The sequence below is a fragment of the Euprymna scolopes genome, chromosome 33, assembly GCF_053919585.1.
Source record: "Euprymna scolopes isolate OS-2025 chromosome 33, ASM5391958v1, whole genome shotgun sequence".
In the NCBI taxonomy this organism is placed as follows: domain Eukaryota; kingdom Metazoa; phylum Mollusca; class Cephalopoda; order Sepiida; family Sepiolidae; genus Euprymna; species Euprymna scolopes.
This window is the reverse complement of record NC_136514.1, coordinates 57,812,800-57,833,763: the sequence shown is the minus strand read 5'-3', so window position 1 is coordinate 57,833,763 and position 20,964 is coordinate 57,812,800. Positions and strand designations below refer to the sequence as shown.

At 32.7% G+C, this 20,964-nt stretch overlaps 1 protein-coding gene across 1 annotated transcript in view; it reads right to left on the bottom strand.

Moving 5' to 3' along the window:
• LOC145258237 (uncharacterized) overlaps positions 1 to 19,671 on the bottom strand; it is a 36,188-nt gene extending 16,517 nt beyond the window's left edge. Inside the window, exons 1-3 of the mRNA XM_080116200.1 lie at positions 19,525 to 19,671; positions 9,263 to 9,307; positions 5,843 to 6,051 (exon numbers count right to left, since the gene is read on the bottom strand). Coding sequence (XP_079972326.1) covers positions 5,843 to 6,051; positions 9,263 to 9,307; positions 19,525 to 19,579 — 309 coding nt within the window. The 5' untranslated portion in view covers positions 19,580 to 19,671. The remainder of the gene's footprint in view (positions 1 to 5,842; positions 6,052 to 9,262; positions 9,308 to 19,524) is intronic.
• Between the last annotated feature and the right edge of the window lie 1,293 nt (positions 19,672 to 20,964).

The window sequence follows — 20,964 nt, the reverse complement described above, 5'->3', positions numbered from 1 at the left end:
GCGACCTAAGTTAGTCGTGAATGCCTCAGGAAATAATTCTTTTAAATCGTCTTTTATATTTACTGTTGTTGGAGAAGAACATTCTAATTTTTTACAGAATGTATTGATTGGCTTATCCCATAGTCCGAATTTATCAATTAAATCTATTCCAAACAGATTTTCACTATTTTTTAGTACGAATAGTTTTAATTTCTTCGAAATCCCTTTCAATTTTATCGGGAGGACAACTTCTCCTCCAAATTTTATACCACCACCAGTTACCGTCCGGGCTGCTTTACTAGTTTTCATCATGGCCGGTTTTCCCAACTTTTTCCACGTATTCAGGTTTATTATAGAAACATCGGAGCCGGAGTCGAGTTGTAACTTTATTGATGTTTTAAATATTTCCACTTTTACGTATTTTCGCCGATCTTTGTCTAATTTTGTATTTGATTTTGTTTGCTGTAACCTCTTTCTGGTGTAATCTTTATATCTGCAGCAATCGCTTTTGTGTCCCACCTTCTTACAAATGTAGCATTTTTTCTTCTTATAAGGACAATCTGATTCCCAATGCTTTTCTGCACATCTCTTACAGTTATATCTAGGAAGAGGCTTGTTATCTTGTGTACTATATTTATGGTTATTATCTTTGGAATATCCCGTTCCATTGCTTTTCTTTGTAAAGTTCTTGGTTGGTGCGTATGGTTTTCTAACTTTTCTTACATATGCCACTCCGGATTCTTCTATATTTTTTAAATCCTTTTTTAGTGTAATGGCCCTTTCACAGTCCTCTGCTAGTTTCTGGAGGGTTAAATCTTGCTCAGATTCCAGCTTAGACAACACTCGTCTGCGTATTTCTGCATTTTTCGTGGAAACTAACCCTTGAGCGAATATTAGACATTTAAAATCTTCTACCGTTAGTTCTGCAAGCTTAAAATTATCGCAGTTTTTATTGACAACTGATGCGTATGTCAAATAATCTTGGTTGTCCATCTTTCTTAGATTCATGCACAGCCATCTTTTATGAAAAAGAGATATACTTGGATTAAATAATTCTTTTAGTAATTTTACAGTTTCCATGAACTCTAATTCCGCAGTTTTTTAGGTAATATGTAATCTACGAATTTGCTGTGTTCTGATGTACCCAATTTTCTGAGTAAGAGGCTCACTTTCTGACTATTTGGCCAATTTTTACAGTCCAGTTGAAAAACATCCTCGTATCTTGTGTAGTATGCTTCAAAATTCTTCTCTTCCTCAGGCACATAATGAAATGTGTCCATGCTATTAAAAATAGTTGTATGGGAGAAATTAACACTATCGACATTTTCTCGATTACTCTTTAGTAGCTCCAGTGTTTTAGCAAAACGTTCCTCTTGTCTTTCTTCATATTCCAATTGTAGTTTCTTATGCCTTTCTTCCTGTTCCAATTGCAGTTTTTTCTGCTTTAATTGCGCCATTTTCTGCTTTTCTTCTTGTTCCTGCTGCCATTTCAATAATCTGTCCTCTCTCTTTTCCTCGCGGTCAGCCTGTGCTTGTAAAAATTGCATGAACATTTTTGATAAGTCTTCCATGTTTTTTTTTTAAATTTTTTTTTTAGTGTGTAGTTAAAGAAAAAAATATTGTACCATGTACAATATACACCGGTTTGGGTTACAACAAAAATCAAATTGCTGTAAGCTCCTGTTTTCAATAATAATATCGCTGCTTGCAATAATATATTCTTTTTGCGAGTCACGCTGCAAAAAAAAAAAAATAAAACAGGTTTATCTGGAATCACGAAATGGAATTGACTTTCCGTTTTTAGGCACTTACTAATAAGTAACTCTTTCCACAAAATAAAAGTTTTTTTTTTTTTTCGAGTAACAATTGAATAAATGTATGCAGTACATTTAGTTCTTTGAGTTTTTTTCTCTAGTATTTTAGTAATTAAAATACCTCTTAAATTGAGATTACCTTTTTTTCCGTGACGTTTTACTGTATTATCCATTATTCAGTGACAACTTCAAGAAAAAAAAATCCTTTCCTTGAATTTTAGTTTTAGCTGTGGTATTTCCTTTTAGTACCGACGTCAACCAAAACATTAATTAAAAAGTCCTTTAGTTGTTGTTTTGTTTACGGAGAACAGTAATTAGAATCCATTGGTGAACTTTTTTCGTATGTTACTTCCTTGCTTTTCGTAATACGGGTCTGACCTGTCGTTTTTGCGCTTTTCGTTTGCAAGTTGGTCCTTTAGTAAGATTTGTCGTGTAGCGACAAACAAAAATTCACTTTTACATTCGTTTGCAAGTCGGATTCGTTGTACTTTTTTTTTTTGGTTTAAATAGTTCTTCGTCAAACTGTTATATTTGACGCTTCATATCTCGTCGCCAACTGTTGTGGTTGCAAGGTTGAACAATAATTAGTAAGGAAATACAATGAAGACGCAAACAACAAGATAACGCAATAATAAGTATATTAAAGAAAAGGTATATTTACAATATGTACAAATGACGGTGTCAGTCAGAGAGTCTTGGTGGGAGGACATGTACGCTCTTCGGCGTCACTTCTGGTGGCATTTGGGTAAGACACACCAAGGCCAACCTAGGCTTGCCATTTATAGTGTTATGTTATTCGCATATGCAAATAAGTGATTGCCACCACAACAGTCGCGGACTCTGTTGAATACGTTAGGTTTGGGAAAATCAGTTAAAAACTATACAAAACAATGTCAGACACCTACTGATTATATGCTATTGTGACATAGGCTGACATATTCGGTGGGTTTCTGATAGTATTTTGTATATTTTTTTAGTTTTAAATCATTTTCTCAAACTTAACATCAACAGTGTCCATCACCGTTTGTATTTTTCAAATACACTGATAAACACTGTTCTTCGAGCCGACTAAACGTTATAGTAAATAAAACGGGTTTGTATTACTAAACACAGAAACGAAAAAGTTGTTGAAAAATAAATATAACAAATAAATGTTATCAAAGGCAAGATAAGTTACTTTTCTACCTAACTGGATAAGATTTTAGTGTTTTTATTTAGTGTAAAATGTTTAATCGGTTTGAAAAAATGTAGTGTTTATCTGTATATTTGAAAAATACAAATGGCGGCAGACTGTTGAACACAATAACTTTGGGAAAATGAGTTAAAACTAAAAAACTATACAAAATACTGCCAGGAACTCACTCAATATATGTTACTGTGACATAGGCAGACATGTATTCCGTGGTTTTTAACAGTATTTTGTATAGTTTTTTTTTAGTTTTAACTCATTTTCCCAAACCTAATGTGTTAACACAGTCTGCCGCCATTTGTAATTTTCAAATATAACAGTAAACGCTGTGTTTTTTGAGCCGAATAAAAATTTTGCATAAAAAAAACAAAAAAATTATCCATTTCGGTAATAAAATAACATATCTTGCCTTTGATAATATGTTAATAAGGTCACGTGAGTCGATTAATGGGTGCTAATGCACTTACTGATCCGCGCTATTTTTTAAAATCGTATTTCCAAGCTTAATTAAAGTTTTATGTTTTTTTGGTATTTTTTTTAGATTAGGTCCACCTCCACAATTTTCTTTTAAATGACGACTTTTATAGGTTTCCGACTATGCTGAATACAGAAATCGCATTGAAATTTTGCAGAAATAAGTAGTTATCGAGATATAGATAGTTGTTTTATGCATTATATTCTTTGGCGGTCATCTTTGTTTTGCGTAGATTTGTTTATGACGCGCGCAAGCGTGTAAAAAAGACGGCTGCCGGAGATTACAATGCATTATACAATTTATATATTTTAATATCTCGATAACTACTTATTTCTGCAAAATTTCAATGCGATTTCCGTATTCAGCATAGTCGAAAACGTTCAAAAGTCGTCATTTAAAAGAAAATTGTGGAGGTGGACCTAATCTAAAAATTTACCGTTTTTTTCATTCAATTGTAAGGTTAAAGTACAGAATAAGTACAAAACACCCTCTTCTCCCAATGTTAAGAATGGCTTTTTAAATAATAACGTTATTATTTCAGCACGGATCAATAAGTGCACGAGTACCCAATTTCTTTATAAACATTCATATTTTCTTTTATAAAAACAACTTCTGTAAAAAAAAGAAAAAACGTGCACTTTCAATCTTTGTTAAAAAAGGTTTTCTTGAAAAAAACAAACAAAAAATACGGTAAAAAAGCAAAGAACAAAACGTTAATCGGTATTCATGCAGAGAGTGATCCTTGCTGAAATAATAACGTTATTATTTAAAAAGCCATTCTTAAGATGGGGAGGGGGTTTTGTACCTATTCTCTACTTTAACCTTACAATTGAATAAAAAACATATCATAACGAATGGCTTTCTAAATAATGTTAATGATTCAGTACTGTTCCTTGTCTGCTTAAGTTTAACTTTTGTTTATTAAATTGTTAGGTGAAAGTCCAGAATAGTTACAAAACACCCCTATCCCCATGTTAAGAATGGCTTTCTAAATAATAACGTTATTATTTCAGCGGGGTAGCTTCTCTGCATAAGCACCATGTTTTGTTTTTAAATTGTTAGGTGAAAGGACAGAATAGTTACAAAATACCATTCCCATGTTAAGAATGTCTTTCTAAATAACATTATTTCAGCACGGTATTTTTATGCATACGTACTATCTATTTTTGTTTATTAAATTGTTAGGTGAAAGTATAGAATAGATGCAAAACTCCCTCCCCATGTTAAGAATAGCTTTCTAAATGACGGTATTATTTCAGCACGGTACCTTCTCTGCATAAATACTATCTTTTGTTTATTAAATTGTTAGGCGAAAATATAAAATAGTTACAGAACACTCTCCCTTTCCCATGTTAAGAATGGCTTTCTTAATAGCGTTATTTCAGCACGGTACCTTCTCTGCATAAGTACCATCTTTTGTTTATTAAATTGTTAGGTGAAAGTATAGAATAGTAACAAAATGTCCTCCCTATGTTAAGAATGGCTTTCTAAATAACGTTATTATTCTATTATTATATTATTATGGTACTTTCTCTGCATAAGTACCATGTTTTGTTTATTAAATTGTTAGGTGAAAGTACAGTACTCATGCAGAGAGTGATCCGTGTTGTAATAATAACGTTAATATTTAAAAAAGCCATTCTTAACATGGGGAGGGGAGGGTGTATTTTAACCTTACAATTAAATAAAAAAAAATATAAAACTTGGAAATACGATTTAAAAAATAGCGTGGACCACTCTTTGCATTAGCACCAAATATTATTTAAGCAAGTTACCAATCCTTAAAAAAAAAAACTGTACTTTTACCAACCAATCTTATATCGAAAAACAAACAAAAAAAAACTCAAAAAGCAAGCGACAAACTTTTTTTTGGCCTTATATAATAAAGAAAAAATGTGTAAATTAAAAAATTTGGAAGATAAACAAATGAATTATGTTTTTTTGTTGTTTTTTTTTACTTATCGAGTAAACAGAAAATGAAATTTACATTGTTTCGTCAATTCGTGGCTGTGAAATGAATCGAACCGGAAGTTCAGTTTTATCAACAAAGCAGGTTCGCACTAGCGGTTAAAAAATATATATTTATTTTATTTAATATTTTAATAATTCGCGAGGTAAATTTATTTTAATAACATAAAAACATGCCTCGACTCTAAAGATGGGTTGTCTGAAAATTTCAAAGAAATTGGTAACGTAGAAATATGGTTTTATTCACTTGTAACAAACCAAGAATTACATTTTTATATATATAGATATATAGACCTTGTAAATTATAGACCTTGTCTGTAACACTAATATATATATATATATATATATATATATATATATATATATATATATATATATATATGAGGGAGAGAGAGAGAGGGAGAGAGATATTTTTACCTTTAGTTCATCATCCATGTTCTTGACAGATTCTGCGTTTAGTTTACCATAGGAAGCGGCCAATTCGCTATGGTAAGGGACAACTTCGAGGCCAACAATATCCTTAAAGGTAGTTTGGTTCACCAACTGGCGTCCCATTTCTATAATTGCCCCCACGGTAGTAAGACCAGCAATGACGGTGGAGACAGCTAGCTGCTCCTTCACATCGGCTGCAATAGGTATATTCAAAAGAGAAGAAACATAAAAATTAAAATTCATCAATTGCAGAACCGATCGTATGTATAATGCCCCCAAAACAATGAGCGGTTATATTAATGCTATGTTTAACTCTTACGAGGGGCGTTCAATAAGTAATGCCCCTGACTCACTTCCAGTTGGCTGATCAAGCTGAGATTTTGCGTATGCTGTAATTTATATCTCTACTAGCGGGGGATGTCCGGAGTTTCCCGGGGTTTTGGAGGTGTAAAAGAAGCAAAATAAATAAATAAATAAATAAATAAAAGTGTAAGTAGGCAGGCAGGTTCGAACCTGTGACGCAAAGGCGAAAACCTGAGATCTTAGATGACAAAGGAAGTGAAAAGCGTTTAAATTTAGCGATGTCAATGAAAAGCTGTTGACTCATTGATAATTAGGTCAAGAGTCGGCGAAGAAATGAAAGTGCTTGGGGCTAGTTACGTTTTATTTTCTTCACCACAAGGTCGTTCCCAGCCCCAGGTGACCAAATGAATAGCAATTGTCTGATATGAGGGGTTTTTAACACTGATCAAAGCTAATTGCTTTCTGCCTGTCCCCGGCATGAAGCCAGTAAACTGCGTTCGCTTTCGTTAGTTTCACTTTTTTTTATACGAAAAACACGAACAAACACGCGAGAAGGCAGAATAGCGGGAATTTTATAAAATAAAAGTCGCTCAAATAAAAGATAGACACGACCTCCTTCCGTAAATCGGAGATATTATAATCTAGGGAGTATATAAAAAGTTGTAAGACGTGGTACACCCTCCCCCCGAGAACCCCCTCCCTCTGAAAAAAAAACTTTGCTAGACATACAAAAAAAGCGCGCATACACACAATTACAGACACATTTTCGCTTTTATATAATAGGGGAGTTATGTGGTAAATTACAATTTCGAAGCAATTATGGTTTCTGATTTATAGATGTTTGAACTGAGTCCAGTTTGAAATGAAGTCTGTTGACCAGCAATATTGTACAGTGTGAATTCCCAAAGAACCTATGGAATCGTTAATAAGATTCACAATCTATCTGCAATCCAACCATGACATGAATAAACTTCGACATATGTCTAACTTTTCCATCAAGTTTCAGTCATGTATGTCCAACAGTCTTTGTTTTATCACTGTTCACTGTGGTACACTTTAGTGATCGTCTTATCAGTAGGAGGTGTGATCCTAAATGAGTGTCGCACTTACTCTGTATATGAACCACCAGGTTTGAAAACCTCATGCACCTCGAATTCAGATTAGTTAGTGTCACATCCAGTTCCGAAGTCTGCCAGCGAAAGGACAGCGACGCTATGCGCCATATTTAATGTAATCAATTCTATGGCATCATGCAAGGAAAAGTTAGTTTTCGTGTCCTATATAATGAGGAATGCATCAAAATTGGGACCCTCTCCTTACATTCTGTTAAACGTCCATCCATGTTATTTCCGGTATGGCTTCATCCGCAGCCTCCGGCATTTTCCAGAAATTTTGAAGCCTTACAAATGTTATCATGAGAAGAGCATTCAGGGAATTAGTGGGGTCCTCAACATCTTTGCCCCCAACCTGACGGAAGTAAGCAAGAGGTTTCAAATTCCTTCTTTGATGGTAGGACAAATCTGTGCTGACTGACAGTGGGGTCAATCTTATAAATGTCACTTTTCAATTAAAGGGAAAATCAGAGTAGGGTGTTGAGTGTGCGTGCAGATATCCGTTTTGGTAAATGCGGTGTATATGGGACCAGGTGATGTTTCAGGTTTTGATGTGGGGGGGCTGTTGTTTGCGGATTGGGGGCAGGTGTTTTTTTTCCCCAGCGTTGTTGTTCTAAAGTGGGAGTTGGCTGTGTGAGTATAAGTTTTGGTGGTGTCGAGGATAGTGTTCATGCAATGAATTTTTTTTCTCTATTAATTCTTTTGAATCTAACTTATTTTTAAAGTTTTGGGGGACAAGTGAAAGTTTGGGTGGACGCATTTCCTAAATGGTGAAGTTTACAGAACAACTAATATGTTCATGTTACTTATGGAGTATATACTTTAGTGTCGTTTCATCCCATTTGCTCTTAATTCGCCTTTTCTTTACTTTTCCTTTCTTTTCTTTTCTTAGTCTGGGCGGCGGGAGCAGGGGCAAATTTTTGTCAGAGTTTTTGTTTTTCTTGCCCCCTGGCGATTTTAGGGACGTGAAGACATTCTGTGTCTGTGTCTTCCATCGTTGTTGCAGAATTCAATGTATGCAACAATGAATTACAAACAATGCATAATATTTATAATATACTCATATAATAATATTTATAATATATTCATATAATAATATTTATAATATATTCATATAATAATATTTATAATATATTCATATAATAATATTTATAATATATTCATATAATAATATTTATAATATATTCATATAATAATATTTATAATATATTCATATAATAATATTTATAATATATTCATATAATAATATTTATAATATATTCATATAATAATATTTATAGTAACAATTAATTAATTTTATAAAGTATTTCGATCGGCTTGTGGGTTGCTTCATAATTTCCATGAACTTTTCATTACCATTTACGTACGCTTAACACGGCCATCCACATGCCAAACCTGACCGTTTCAAAATTATCTCCCCTGTCTTCTTTACATGATATTGCTCGATCAATTATAATTGCGTATCTCTTCGTACTTTTGTTTCGAGCATGTAATAGATTTATTCTCACATAATTTAGAACTCTGGTAGAGTGAAAAATTGACACAACAATAAAAGCAAACTTACCAGGTTGATGCAACCGGTCGAGTCTTCTTATCATTTGCAAAAACGCTCTGTATTATTTTAGTTGCTGGTTTAAAAAGACGATATTTCGTCTGGAAGGAAAACCTGGTAAGTTAGGTTAAATTGTCTCACGGTGCCGAGACAAATGGGGACTAATTCGCCCTTAAATTGAAGCTTTGATGATAAATACGAACTAATAGTCATTGTGTTAAGACGCAAGCCAGGAACTGACTTTTTCAGTTTGAATTCCCCGCGCGTGCGCGGAATTAAAGTTTAAATCAACCAATCAGAAAGACTAATAAAACAAAGCACACATTCATACTACCTACTATGAATATTCGCATTTTAATTTATACAAGCAATACTATTACGATTGTTCTGAATGGGTAACCTTACTTTTAATGGTCATTCCAAGTATAGAAGACTTACCTGAAGTGAGTACCGGACTGTTGGGGATCTTAGAGGCTTCACATCCTGTAAGATTTTAAAATATTAATATTAAATGTAATTAAAAGAATTAACGCTATCACAATTATTATTACATAACGAAATCCTGTGGAAAATTCCACGATGTTTTATACATTCATCTGTATGCTTTACTGTTAATGATCATAGACGCCTTTTCTATATAAATAGAGCAACATATGCATGTATCTGTCTATATGAAAACCCTTAAACTACTGATCACGTAACACCGAAATTAACAGAAATAGTATTCATACACCAAGGATAGTTTATAACGAGTAAAATCTTTGGATGAATATTGCGTACAGAAATATGTTTTCATTTCAACTTTGCCAACACATTTCTATTACTTTTGCACATAGCTTGAAGTAGTTTAAGTTTAAATCCTTCGAATAACCTGTCGATAAGGCAAACGGTAGGGAACATTGCTGGAGCAATGTTTTGGTTTCGATTCTAGTTGGTGGTACCCAAATCATTTTTCAACTTTTGAAACCAATACTATATATATATATATATATATATATATATATATATATATATATATACAGTGCCACCTAAAAGTTTACAATACACATTTAAAACTGCCAGTTTTTGTATTTCTAGTTTCCAAATGGCAATGAAACTTTTTTATAAACATAGAACATGTATTGAAACTAAGATAGGAACAGTGGGAAAAATAAAAAATAATAATTTAACACAACGCGAAAACAAAACTCAATAATTATCAACGCAAAAGTTTACAACACATTTACAAAATAATATCTAGTATTTTGTAGCATAACCATTATTGTTGATTACAGCATGCAGACGTTTTGAGTAATCTCCTACGAACTTCTTACACGTGTCTTGTGTTATTTTATTCCATTCTTTCACACAAATTCTCTCCAATTCTCGTAGATTTGAAGGTTCTCTTCTATGGACCCGTAATTTCAGTTCTCCCCATAAATTCTTTATAGGGTTGAGATCAGGAGATTGACTAGGCCACTTTAAAACATTCATTTTATTTGAATTAAACCAGTTTTCGCAGTGTGTTTTTGATCATTATCATGTTGAAAGATCCAATCTGATTTAAATTTGGGCAACTTCACAGGTTTTTCTCCAAGAAACTCCTATAAAGTGCTCCATTCATTTTTTTCTTCAAGATACTTCTATAAAGTGCTCCATTCATTTTTTTCTTCAAGATACTTCTATAAAGTGCTCCATTCATTTTTTTCTTCAAGATACTTCTATAAAGTGCTCCATTCATTTTTTTCTTCAAGATACTTCTATAAAGTGCTCCATTCATTTTTTTCTTCAAGATACTTCTATAAAGTGCTCCATTCATTTTTTTCTTCAAGATACTTCTATAAAGTGCTCCATTCATTTTTTTCTTCAAGATACTTCTATAAAGTGCTCCATTCATTTTTTTCTTCAAGATACTTCTATAAAGTGCTCCATTCATTTTTTTCTTCAAGATACTTCTATAAAGTGCTCCATTCATTTTTTTCTTCAAGATACTTCTATAAAGTGCTCCATTCATTTTTTTCTTCAAGATACTTCTATAAAGTGCTCCATTCATTTTTTTCTTCAAGATACTTCTATAAAGTGCTCCATTCATTTTTTTCTTCAAGATACTTCTATAAAGTGCTCCATTCATTTTTTTCTTCAAGATACTTCTATAAAGTGCTCCATTCATTTTTTTCTTCAAGATACTTCTATAAAGTGCTCCATTCATTTTTTTCTTCAAGATACTTCTATAAAGTGCTCCATTCATTTTTTTCTTCAAGAAACTCCTATAAAGTGCTCCATTCATTTTTTTCTTCAAGAAACTCCTATAAAGTGCTCCATTCATTTTTTGTTTTATTATTTCTACGTTTCCTCTACCCCCTGCACTAAAACAACCCCAGATCATAATAGATTCTCCTCCAAATTTTTCTGTTGGAATGGTGATTTTTGACTGGTATTCAGTAACTTTTTTCTCCAAACATTCAGTGTTTTTGGAGTGCCAAACAAGTCAATTTTGGTCTCATCTGACCAAAGAACGTTATGCCAAAACTCTAGAGGCTTTCTTGCATACTCATTTGCAAAATCAAGCCTAACACGAACATTTTTGGCTTAAGACGGGAAGTTTTCCTTGCTGATCTAGAGAAAATGTCTTTAACGTGAAAGATTCTACTGATTGTGTCCTTGTTAACTTTAATTTCACTGTTTTCTAAGTCCTTCTGCAGCTCTCCAAGAGTAATTCTAGGCGAATTCATAACCTTCCTAGTTAATAACCTTTCAGCACGTTTGGATATTTTTTGAGGACGACCTGATCTGGCCAAAGGAAGCGTTGATTTGTGAAACTTCCAGTGCCGAATTATTGTTCCAACAAAATTCAATGGAACCATCAACTGTTTGGATATTGTTCTATATCCCAATCCACTTTGATGAAGACTTACAATTCATTTTCTGAGCTCTTGACCAATCTGTTTATTCTTTCTCATGATGTAGTTGCTTACAATACGGTCATTAAATAAATGATGCAATATTTTTACTAATTGCTTACTTCGATGTCTATTTGTTGTGGGACTCAGTTGGGTCCACAAGAACGACATGGGAAAACACGTAGTAGGTGGCTTACAAGTGTATTAAGGAAAGGTACAAGGATATAATGAAAGATAAAAAGAATAGTAGTAGTTGAAGTAAGATCTCGTTCATCGAAGTACAATATCTGTTGAGGTCTCGCTCCAGCGTACCAGCCTTAGGAGCTGATTATATCGGATCTGAACGAGTCCATTATGGGGTGAGATCCAGTCTCACAACACTATTGCATATTCCTGAATATTCTAGAAGCTTTTAAGCATTTAACCATGATAAACCGTCATAAAATTATTGAATGAATTTCATATGTGTTGTAAACTTTTGCGGTGCTAATTATTGAGTTTTCTCTTCGCATTGTGTTAAATTGTTATCTTTTTTTATTTTTCACACTGTTTCTATCTTAGTTTCAATACATTTTCTATATTAATAAAACGTTTCATTACCATTTGGAAGCATATTTTATGACCGAGCAATACATAGTTGTGATTTCAAAAAAAAAAAAAAAAGAAGAAAACATAACTTGGTTGCTATCAGCTAGAATCGAAACCAAACAATTTTACCTTTGGATTTTTAAAAGATTTTCTCTTTTTTCTTTAGTTCTTATTTATTTCTTATGTATTTCCATATCCTTTATTTGCTCTTTCTATCTCCACTCTCACTTCTTGTTTGCATTTTCCTCTTCCCTCCTTTTTTCTTTTATTGTCGGTTCTCTTTTAACGATCCCCATGATTTCTTTGTGATATCTTATTTTCTTTATACTATTATTGACCTATATACTACTCTTCCAGTTTTTATTCTCATATTTTTCCTTCCTATTCATGTATCCTTAACTCTTCCCTTAGTTATATATATATTTATATTTTTATTTCAGTCTTTTTATTATTGTATTTTATACCGTCTTTAATATATCTTAATATATACTTTCTTCATTTTCAATCTAATGTTCTTAAGTCAGCTTTTATCTACATTTTATATTTTGTATAATTCTGACCTTTCTCCTCTTCTAATGAGAAGCATTTAGCTTCGAAATGACATTGCCTAAAGTGATTTTCTATTTTTTTTTATTGATTTGATAATGTGATAAGGATATAAGTAATTTTTATTCCCCATCTCTTATTTAATATGTTTAATTACTCTTCTTAATAGCATTGAGCTTTTTCTATTTTGATAAGTTTGCTTTATTAAAGATATATTCTTTTATGACTTCATTGTATGTATATATATATATATATATATATATATATATATATATATATATGTTTGTGTGCGTGTGTGCGTGTGCATGTGTATGTGTGTATATATATGTGTATGAGACATATACCTAATGCACCCATTTAGTTAAATATCCCAATTTGATTAAATCTATTACTAACCACTTGATAAGCCTAAAATACCAATTACCTACTTAGATCAAGACACCCAAATTAATAAGATAAATACATAAACCAATGGTTTCCTCCTAACACGTTTTCTTCGCACTCAATGTATTGATTTAAACAGTTAACTATTCTTATTCCCTAACATATATTGGAAAATATCTAACTACAGGATCCCCAACAATATAATTCAAAGAATTACGGAAAAAAGACGTATTTTTAAAGATAAATTAAGTCCTCAAAAACACTATATGTAAGCCTCTCCCGCCCAGGTCAGCAGATGGCCTCTGACCTCATCGAAAATGAAATGGTCTTGATCGTCTTCTTCCGGGAGATCTTCACATAAATTCTCAGCGTCTCAGGTTTCATATCGATTCTGCTGAAAATCAATTAACTTTGTATGCACGTCAGAAAAAACGAAAAACAGACTCCGAGATTCTAACCACGAAAAAAGTTAATTTCACAAAAAATGTTTTTATATATGTACATCGTCCAGTTTGATTATACCAAAAACATCAAGATTCTCCAAAATTTTATTCTTCGTTCTTTACGATGGCGGTGGTAGCGACTGCCGGGTAAGTGTGATATCTCTTGGTTAAGTCCTCACTCCCGGAGGTTTGGTTTAATCTGCTAAATTTGGCCTGGGTATTTTCTTAAATACTAAGGTACGGAGTTGGTCGGGCAATCAGCCAACCAGAACCCAACACGTCAAGCGGGAAATACCCAACTCTTTTGCGTGTGTGCATTTCAGCAGGTCGTACATAGTTGCGAATATGGGACCAAAACTAAATTTCTCTCACACGCCATCAAAAAGGTCAACATTGTCACGTCTGAGCAGGTGTTCCTTAGGCCAACGAGTGCACGATTTCATTCAACATTATTCTGACATTTCCTGTCATTTTATAAAACAATAAAATATCCGTCTATTTTTACAAAGCACAATAAATTCGTCCCTTTTTATAGGTCACCTGCTGCTGTCCGGGATTCAATCAACGTTTAACGGACAATTTCAGCATATTTACCCGGTCTTACTCAGGGTTTTAGGGGATTTTAATCTCCCCAATGGGGAGCAGTATAGCTCCTCTAGACGATCACGTCATAATAGTTTTTTTTTTTTTTTTTTTTTAGAAAAGACCATCAAACTGTAGAGATTACAGATCTTAAGTGAATTTTTTGGAAAACCTTTGGAAAATAATATAGATAAGAATACACCCTTTTATTTATAAAATAAATAAATAAATAATTAAAATAAATGGATAAATTTATTGTAAAATAATAATAAAATAAAATAAAAATAAAAAGAAAAGAAAAGAAATAAGTTAATAATAATAATTATGAATAATAAAAATAAATAAATAAATAAATAAAATAAAATAATATTAAAACTAAAATAAAAAAAATACTGTGCACTAAAAATCATATAAATTGATCAAGTAGTTTTATTTTTAGATGAGAAAATCAAATTTTATGGCGAAACTACAAGAGACGATCTCGTGACGCCATCTTGAAAACAGTCTGAAAGAAGAGAGAAAGATAATTTCAAATAATTAAAATTTGCGAGATTTTAAAAAGCCATTCATAACATGGGTAGGGGGAAGGCATTGAAAAAACTCAAATTTACTTAAAAATTATTTTCTTATATAAAAATAAAAAAATAACTAGATAAATTTGCTTGATTTTGGGAGTATGATATTTTCTTTCCGTCACGGGTACGTACATCAAACAAATTTTCTTTGCTTTTTTTTTTTAGGAATGAATTCTGGATAATGGCCGGCAAATTAACCTTAATAAGAGAATTATATGTATCCTCATTGGTTAAAAAGAATTAACTGAGATTATTTAATGTCCGAAATTTGCAGACGTTCTGTGTGTGTGTGTGTGTGTGTGTGTGTGTGTGTGTGTGTGTGTGTGTGTGTGTGTGTGTGTAAGAAAGAGAAATAAGAGAAAACAAGTGTTGTGAGCCACATTATTCTGGACCAATGATTATTATTTTCATACTAATCTGGTTAAATTGAGCTTTAACCGCACCACTGAAGTCAAAGGAAAAATTGTTCCTTCATCGAGTATCAAACCTTTTATTACCATTTTTAATCTATATGAGTAAAGCAGTAGATGTATGTATATATGTGTATGTAAGCATTTAACCGATAAACTCTTAAACTACTGGTCACATAACACAGAAATTAACAGGAGATCGTAATCATACACCAAGGTTGGTTTATAATGAGTACAATCTTTGTTTGGATGGATGAATAATACGTACAGAAATATGTTGGCAAGCTGAAATGCAAAATGTCATTTCAACTTGCCGACATATTTCTGCGCATGCGTAAATTCAAAGGTAGTTTGAAGTGGTTCAATTTTAAATCTCTTTTTTTTTTATCTGTCTGGCGATAGTTCAAACGGTAGGGAAAGCGGGTGGAGCGCTGAATGTTTTTGTTTCGAGTCTAGTTGATGGCACCCGTCATTCTTTTTAAACTTTTTAAAACTTTTGACATCAATATAATATAATATTCGGGTTTGTATTACTGTACACATAGATTCAAAAAAGCTGTCAAAAAACAAATATATAACAAATAAATGTTATCAAAGGCAAGATAAGTTACTTTTCTACCAAACTGGATATATTTTTCGTGTTTTTATTCAATGTAACATGTTTATTCAGCTCGAAAAACATACAGTGTTTACCGATGTATTGGAACATTCAATTCTTATTCTCTCTTTAACATGGCAAGTTTGGGAAAAGGTGTTATAAATAAAAAAAACCGGTTAAAATACTGTTAAAAACTCGCTCAATATATGTTACCGTGGCATAGGTTGACATATATTCGGCGGGTTTTTAATAGTATTTTGTATAGTTTTTTATTTATAACACCTTTTCCCAAACTTACGGTGTTAAAGAGGGTGTGAGACGCCATCTTGAATTTTCGAATACATCGGTAAACACTGTATGTTTTTGAGCTGAATAAACATGTTACATTGAATAAAAACACAAAAAATATATCCAGTTTGGTAGAAAAGTAACTTATCTTGCCTTTGATAACATTTATTTGTTATATATTTGTTTTTTGACAACTTTTTCGAATCTATGCGTACAGTAATACAAACCCTAATATTCAATACAGAATTGGCTCTGTCATAATAAATACGAAACCTGCATGAATTAAAGTATGCTGAAGCATACTTTATAACCGAGCAAAACCGCCCCCCCCCTATTTTGAATATTTTCAGTTTTCAACTTCGAAATAAAATAAAATAAAACGCCATTTTTACTCTTGATGGAAGGATCTTTGTGCTTTTAAGGTTCAGAGGACAATTTTTTTGTTTACATTTTTGAAGAATTTCACTCAGAACAAAGGGATACAATTCAAGGAGTTTCACGTAACTTATTGGTAAAAGAAAAACAAAGACTAAATCAACACAATAATGCAGCGTCTTTGTTTTCAATTAACAACCAAATTCTTCGGGACAAGATCACAGTGTAGTATCTGTTCTTCAGATGCTCCACTTCAATTTCTTGTTCTCTGTCAGTGGAGGAGAAATCCTTCACGACTGAGACAATTTTTATTTTTGTTCCTTTTCTCCACGTTAAAAAACGACCCTGGTGTCTAACTCCATCCCGTGGGGAGGCATTGTAAATAGGAACAACCAAATTAAGATATTGAATAACAAGCCGAGTAATAAAATTCAATTAAATTTTAATTTGAATTTAGTATTCCTGCAGAATACGGGCCGTGTTGAAATAATAGCGTTATTATTTAGAAATCCATTCTTAACATGGCAAAAGGAGAGTATTTTGTAACTATTTTGTACTTTTACTTAACAATTTAGTAAACAATTACCGGACAAATTGAATCGCATCCATTTTCGGGGGTGGGGGATTAGTTAAAAAACTTTAAAAACGTTTTGAATTGTGTCATCTTGTTACGAGTGAAATTCTTCAAGAATGAAAAGAAAAAATTCCTCCAAACCTAAAATGCACAAGTACCGATGGAAGTTCCATACAAACGTAGACCCCACAATATTATTCTAAAACTCCAATACAAAATTAATATAATCTTCATAAAATTTTACTCTAGAAAACTTACTCAAAATGGTGTTTAATCTTGGCATAGGGCTTTGCTTTGAATTGCATCCCGAATAAACAGGGATAAACAAGTAAACAACGAATAAAGTAGATATTTGACATGCTTCCCAGCGCAGCGTGACGTGACACAAGGTCAGAAGGTTGGGCTTTCAAACTAGCGTCCCTAAAGGAGGAGCACTCTAGCCTAACAAATATTACCTAGATAGCCCCGTCGGCATTCCCAATTGGGGGCGCTTCTGGTAGTAAGCGATAAACTTGCTCCACCGGAAAGCTGGGTGGCAAGGCCTAGAAGGATAGACCGCCTAGGAACTACTCAGGCAGTGTACCTCAGTCTGACCCATAATGGCACAGTTCATGTCCCCGAATCTGTCAGGCTGATTGTCAAGAACGGGTTCTTGACTGGTAGTTTCTACTCAAGTCTCCAAGCAAGTGAAGCAGCAAGGAAACCAACCATTTAATATTCAAATGAATGGAAGGTAATAGTACAGATTTGAGCCTATTGCACACGTAATTGAGAAGATAAACACCTTTACATTTAACCAGAATTTTTTTTTTTTTGGCAAACGTAACTACTATTGGTAACAGAAATTAATTTAAAGGAAATATAGTATAGGAATTAGTCTAAAACTTATTTTTATTTACTTTCTCATGTGCGACGTATTTGCTTTAAAACTATTGGCACTTTTGCGCTTTAGCTTTTTGTTTTTCAATTTTGGAGAGTTCGATGACAAGTGGAGACAATCACGAAATTTTCTCTGGAAATTGACGTAATCCTTTATAAATAAACTGTTAACTGTTTTAATTAATTTTCAAATTAATGTGGATATAGTACTTGGTAAAATTAAATTGTGAAAGTTACACTGTTCTGGAGAGTGAAGGTTCAATCCTCAATGCGGGCGACACTTAAAATATATTTGCGAATTAATTATGACTTCTACCCAGTTATGGCTGACGGAAAGAGAGCATACTACCCCCGTGGATTAAATAATTCGAAATTTCGTGCAGACTCCCGAGTTCGACGGAAAAGTTCTCGAGTTCGACAAGATACACCCGGGGAAGATCAAAAGTTACATTGATGGAATCATTGTGAAAATAACACTCAAGATGAGAACAGTAGTCCGAAGAATTCAAATAATACGAATTTAAAGAATTCATAAACATAAACTGTTTGTTGTTTTAATTTATTTTGAAAACTGTTTTCCAAAATAATAATAAAAAAAAAAAAAAACGTGTTCCCTTAAACAAATTATTTAATTCAATAAATGTTCAGGTAATTTATATTTTCTGCTGGGCCATTCTATAAATTTATTTGCTTTGATGTTCCAAAACCTTTCGCAAAAGTTCCGTAAGTTTTGTGATTGTCTTTACTTGCTCCAACATTACAAAAATGGAATCAAAAGAAGGCTTAAATACAAAAGTACCAAGCGATTTAATAGAAAATATAAATATGTAAAATTACCGTTAGGGTGTGTTTGGATTAATGAAGGGCATCAATATGCAGCTTCCAAAAGAAAAAAAGCTTCCAACCAATGACTAACTACTATTCATGGTAACTTCATATTAGTGATGGGACGATTCCAATATTTTTCCCGATTTCGATACAATTATCGATTTCGTACTAAATTCCTGATTCCGGTACATTCTTTTTAATCTCTAAATATTTAACTATATAGTTGTATTTTTTATCTGATTACCGTAAAAACACACATGTTAAATGTGTAAATATTTTCCTAAATGTGAAAATATACTTGTGGTGGACGATTTATCGATTTTAGCTTGACTGGTGGGTTAAAATCAATAAATATTTATTATTTTATCATTATTACCAGCAGTGGAAGATTTAGCTTTTAACAAAATTAAATTAAAAAAAGACAATTAAAAGAATCGTTTTGGCATCGGAAAATCAGTACAACTTTTTCCGATTCCTGATTCCGATTAATCGTCCCAACACTACTTCATATGCTTATATTTTCTATTAAATATTAAATTGTTTTTGATGCAAATACACCATACAGGAATGGCTATGTGAAAACAAATTGTTTAGATCAATTTATCCACTATCTTTTCTTTAAAATTATTTGTGTAGTCAATGGTAAGTTTTGCGAAGAAAATCCGGCAGAACTGTCATTTCAAACGGATAATAACCATAATGCAATTTAACCCTATCATTATCAGACGTATTCTGAAGAATTTGTACGTACCATTTTGGGGGAAGCATAAGAAAGCCAACAAGGCAGTGAAGGCCAAAAACTTCATATTTCGATAAACTCCGCTCGACGCTCGACTGTTATGCAAAAAAAATCAAGTCTGAATTTATAACGTCATTTTTTTTTTAACAAAGAATTTCTGCAGGTGGTGAGTTCACATCGAAGATATTTTTGTCCAACGTAAGTAAAAGAAAATATCGACAAGGTGCTTTTTTATTTTTATATCAACGGTATATATCGACGTTTCGTTTTTAGAATTTTATCTACAATGAATGTGTTTAAAAGAAATCCATTGTTAATTATAGAAAGCGAGGACATAACGATCGCCATTTTAAGTACTTTAGTTTCTTTACGATTTCTTTTTTCTAATAAATTATTTGAATACGTCCTCGCATTTCGATCAGAGGTTCGATCATTATGTCTGTCACGCTTCAGTTTTAAATAGCATTTTCATCGTCAAACGTTCAAATTGTATTAACGTATTTTATTTTAAGTACGTCCAATAGTTTTTGTCTGTCGTACTTAGATTTGAAATAGAAGTTTTATGCGTCTGAAACACTTACCGTTTAGATTTTTGGTCTGTCATGTTTACGTTGTAAATATCATTTTCATTGGTCTGTGACGCTTGAGTGTGAAATATAATTTTGGGGGTCGATCATGGTCAGCGACACACAAAAACCTCTGGTGATACACTGGACCAACTTATTGATTGTATGTCCCAAAGACTCATGTATAATTCCTAGTACTAAGAAATGTTATGAAAAAGCACGTCATTGGTCATGGTTAAGTTTGCAATTGCATTTATCAGTTTATGATTCTAAAAGTTATAACAGCATTCTCATAGCCCTGTCTTTCTTAAGTTACAAACCGCGCAGATTGTATGGACGTATCTTAAGCAGAGTAAGTTCTTACTTTTCTCGCTAATGGGTTTTGTGTTTACACCATGGTATGCAAGTCCCGCTGATTCACGTAATAAAAGAAAGTAGATTAAAAGAGAGATCGATCTCTTCGTTTTTAGGTTAAATATATTAAAAGAATTCTAAACGCGTGCTTTGGCATCAAATCGAATCACTCACCACCACCACCACCACCAACAACAACAACAACAAAAGACTTAATTATATGTATCATCAAAGTCAGAGATAAGCAACCTTGTAGTACACAAGATGTCTTCCCATTATTACGCGCGAATCATTTTCTCCTCTCCCAACGATAACGTGTGTCGACTATAAACTGAACGAGGGTTTATTAGCGCTCTATTTATTCGATTGCAATTCCCTATTAATATGTAAATAACATCAGGGTATAACAAATCTAAGCGACTTGATTGGTCACTAAATAAAACGTTCACCCTAGACTTAAAATGGAAGACTTACATAAAATCCATTGGTAAAGTCATAGGAAAACTGGTCGGATCGTACCACTGCTCTCCAA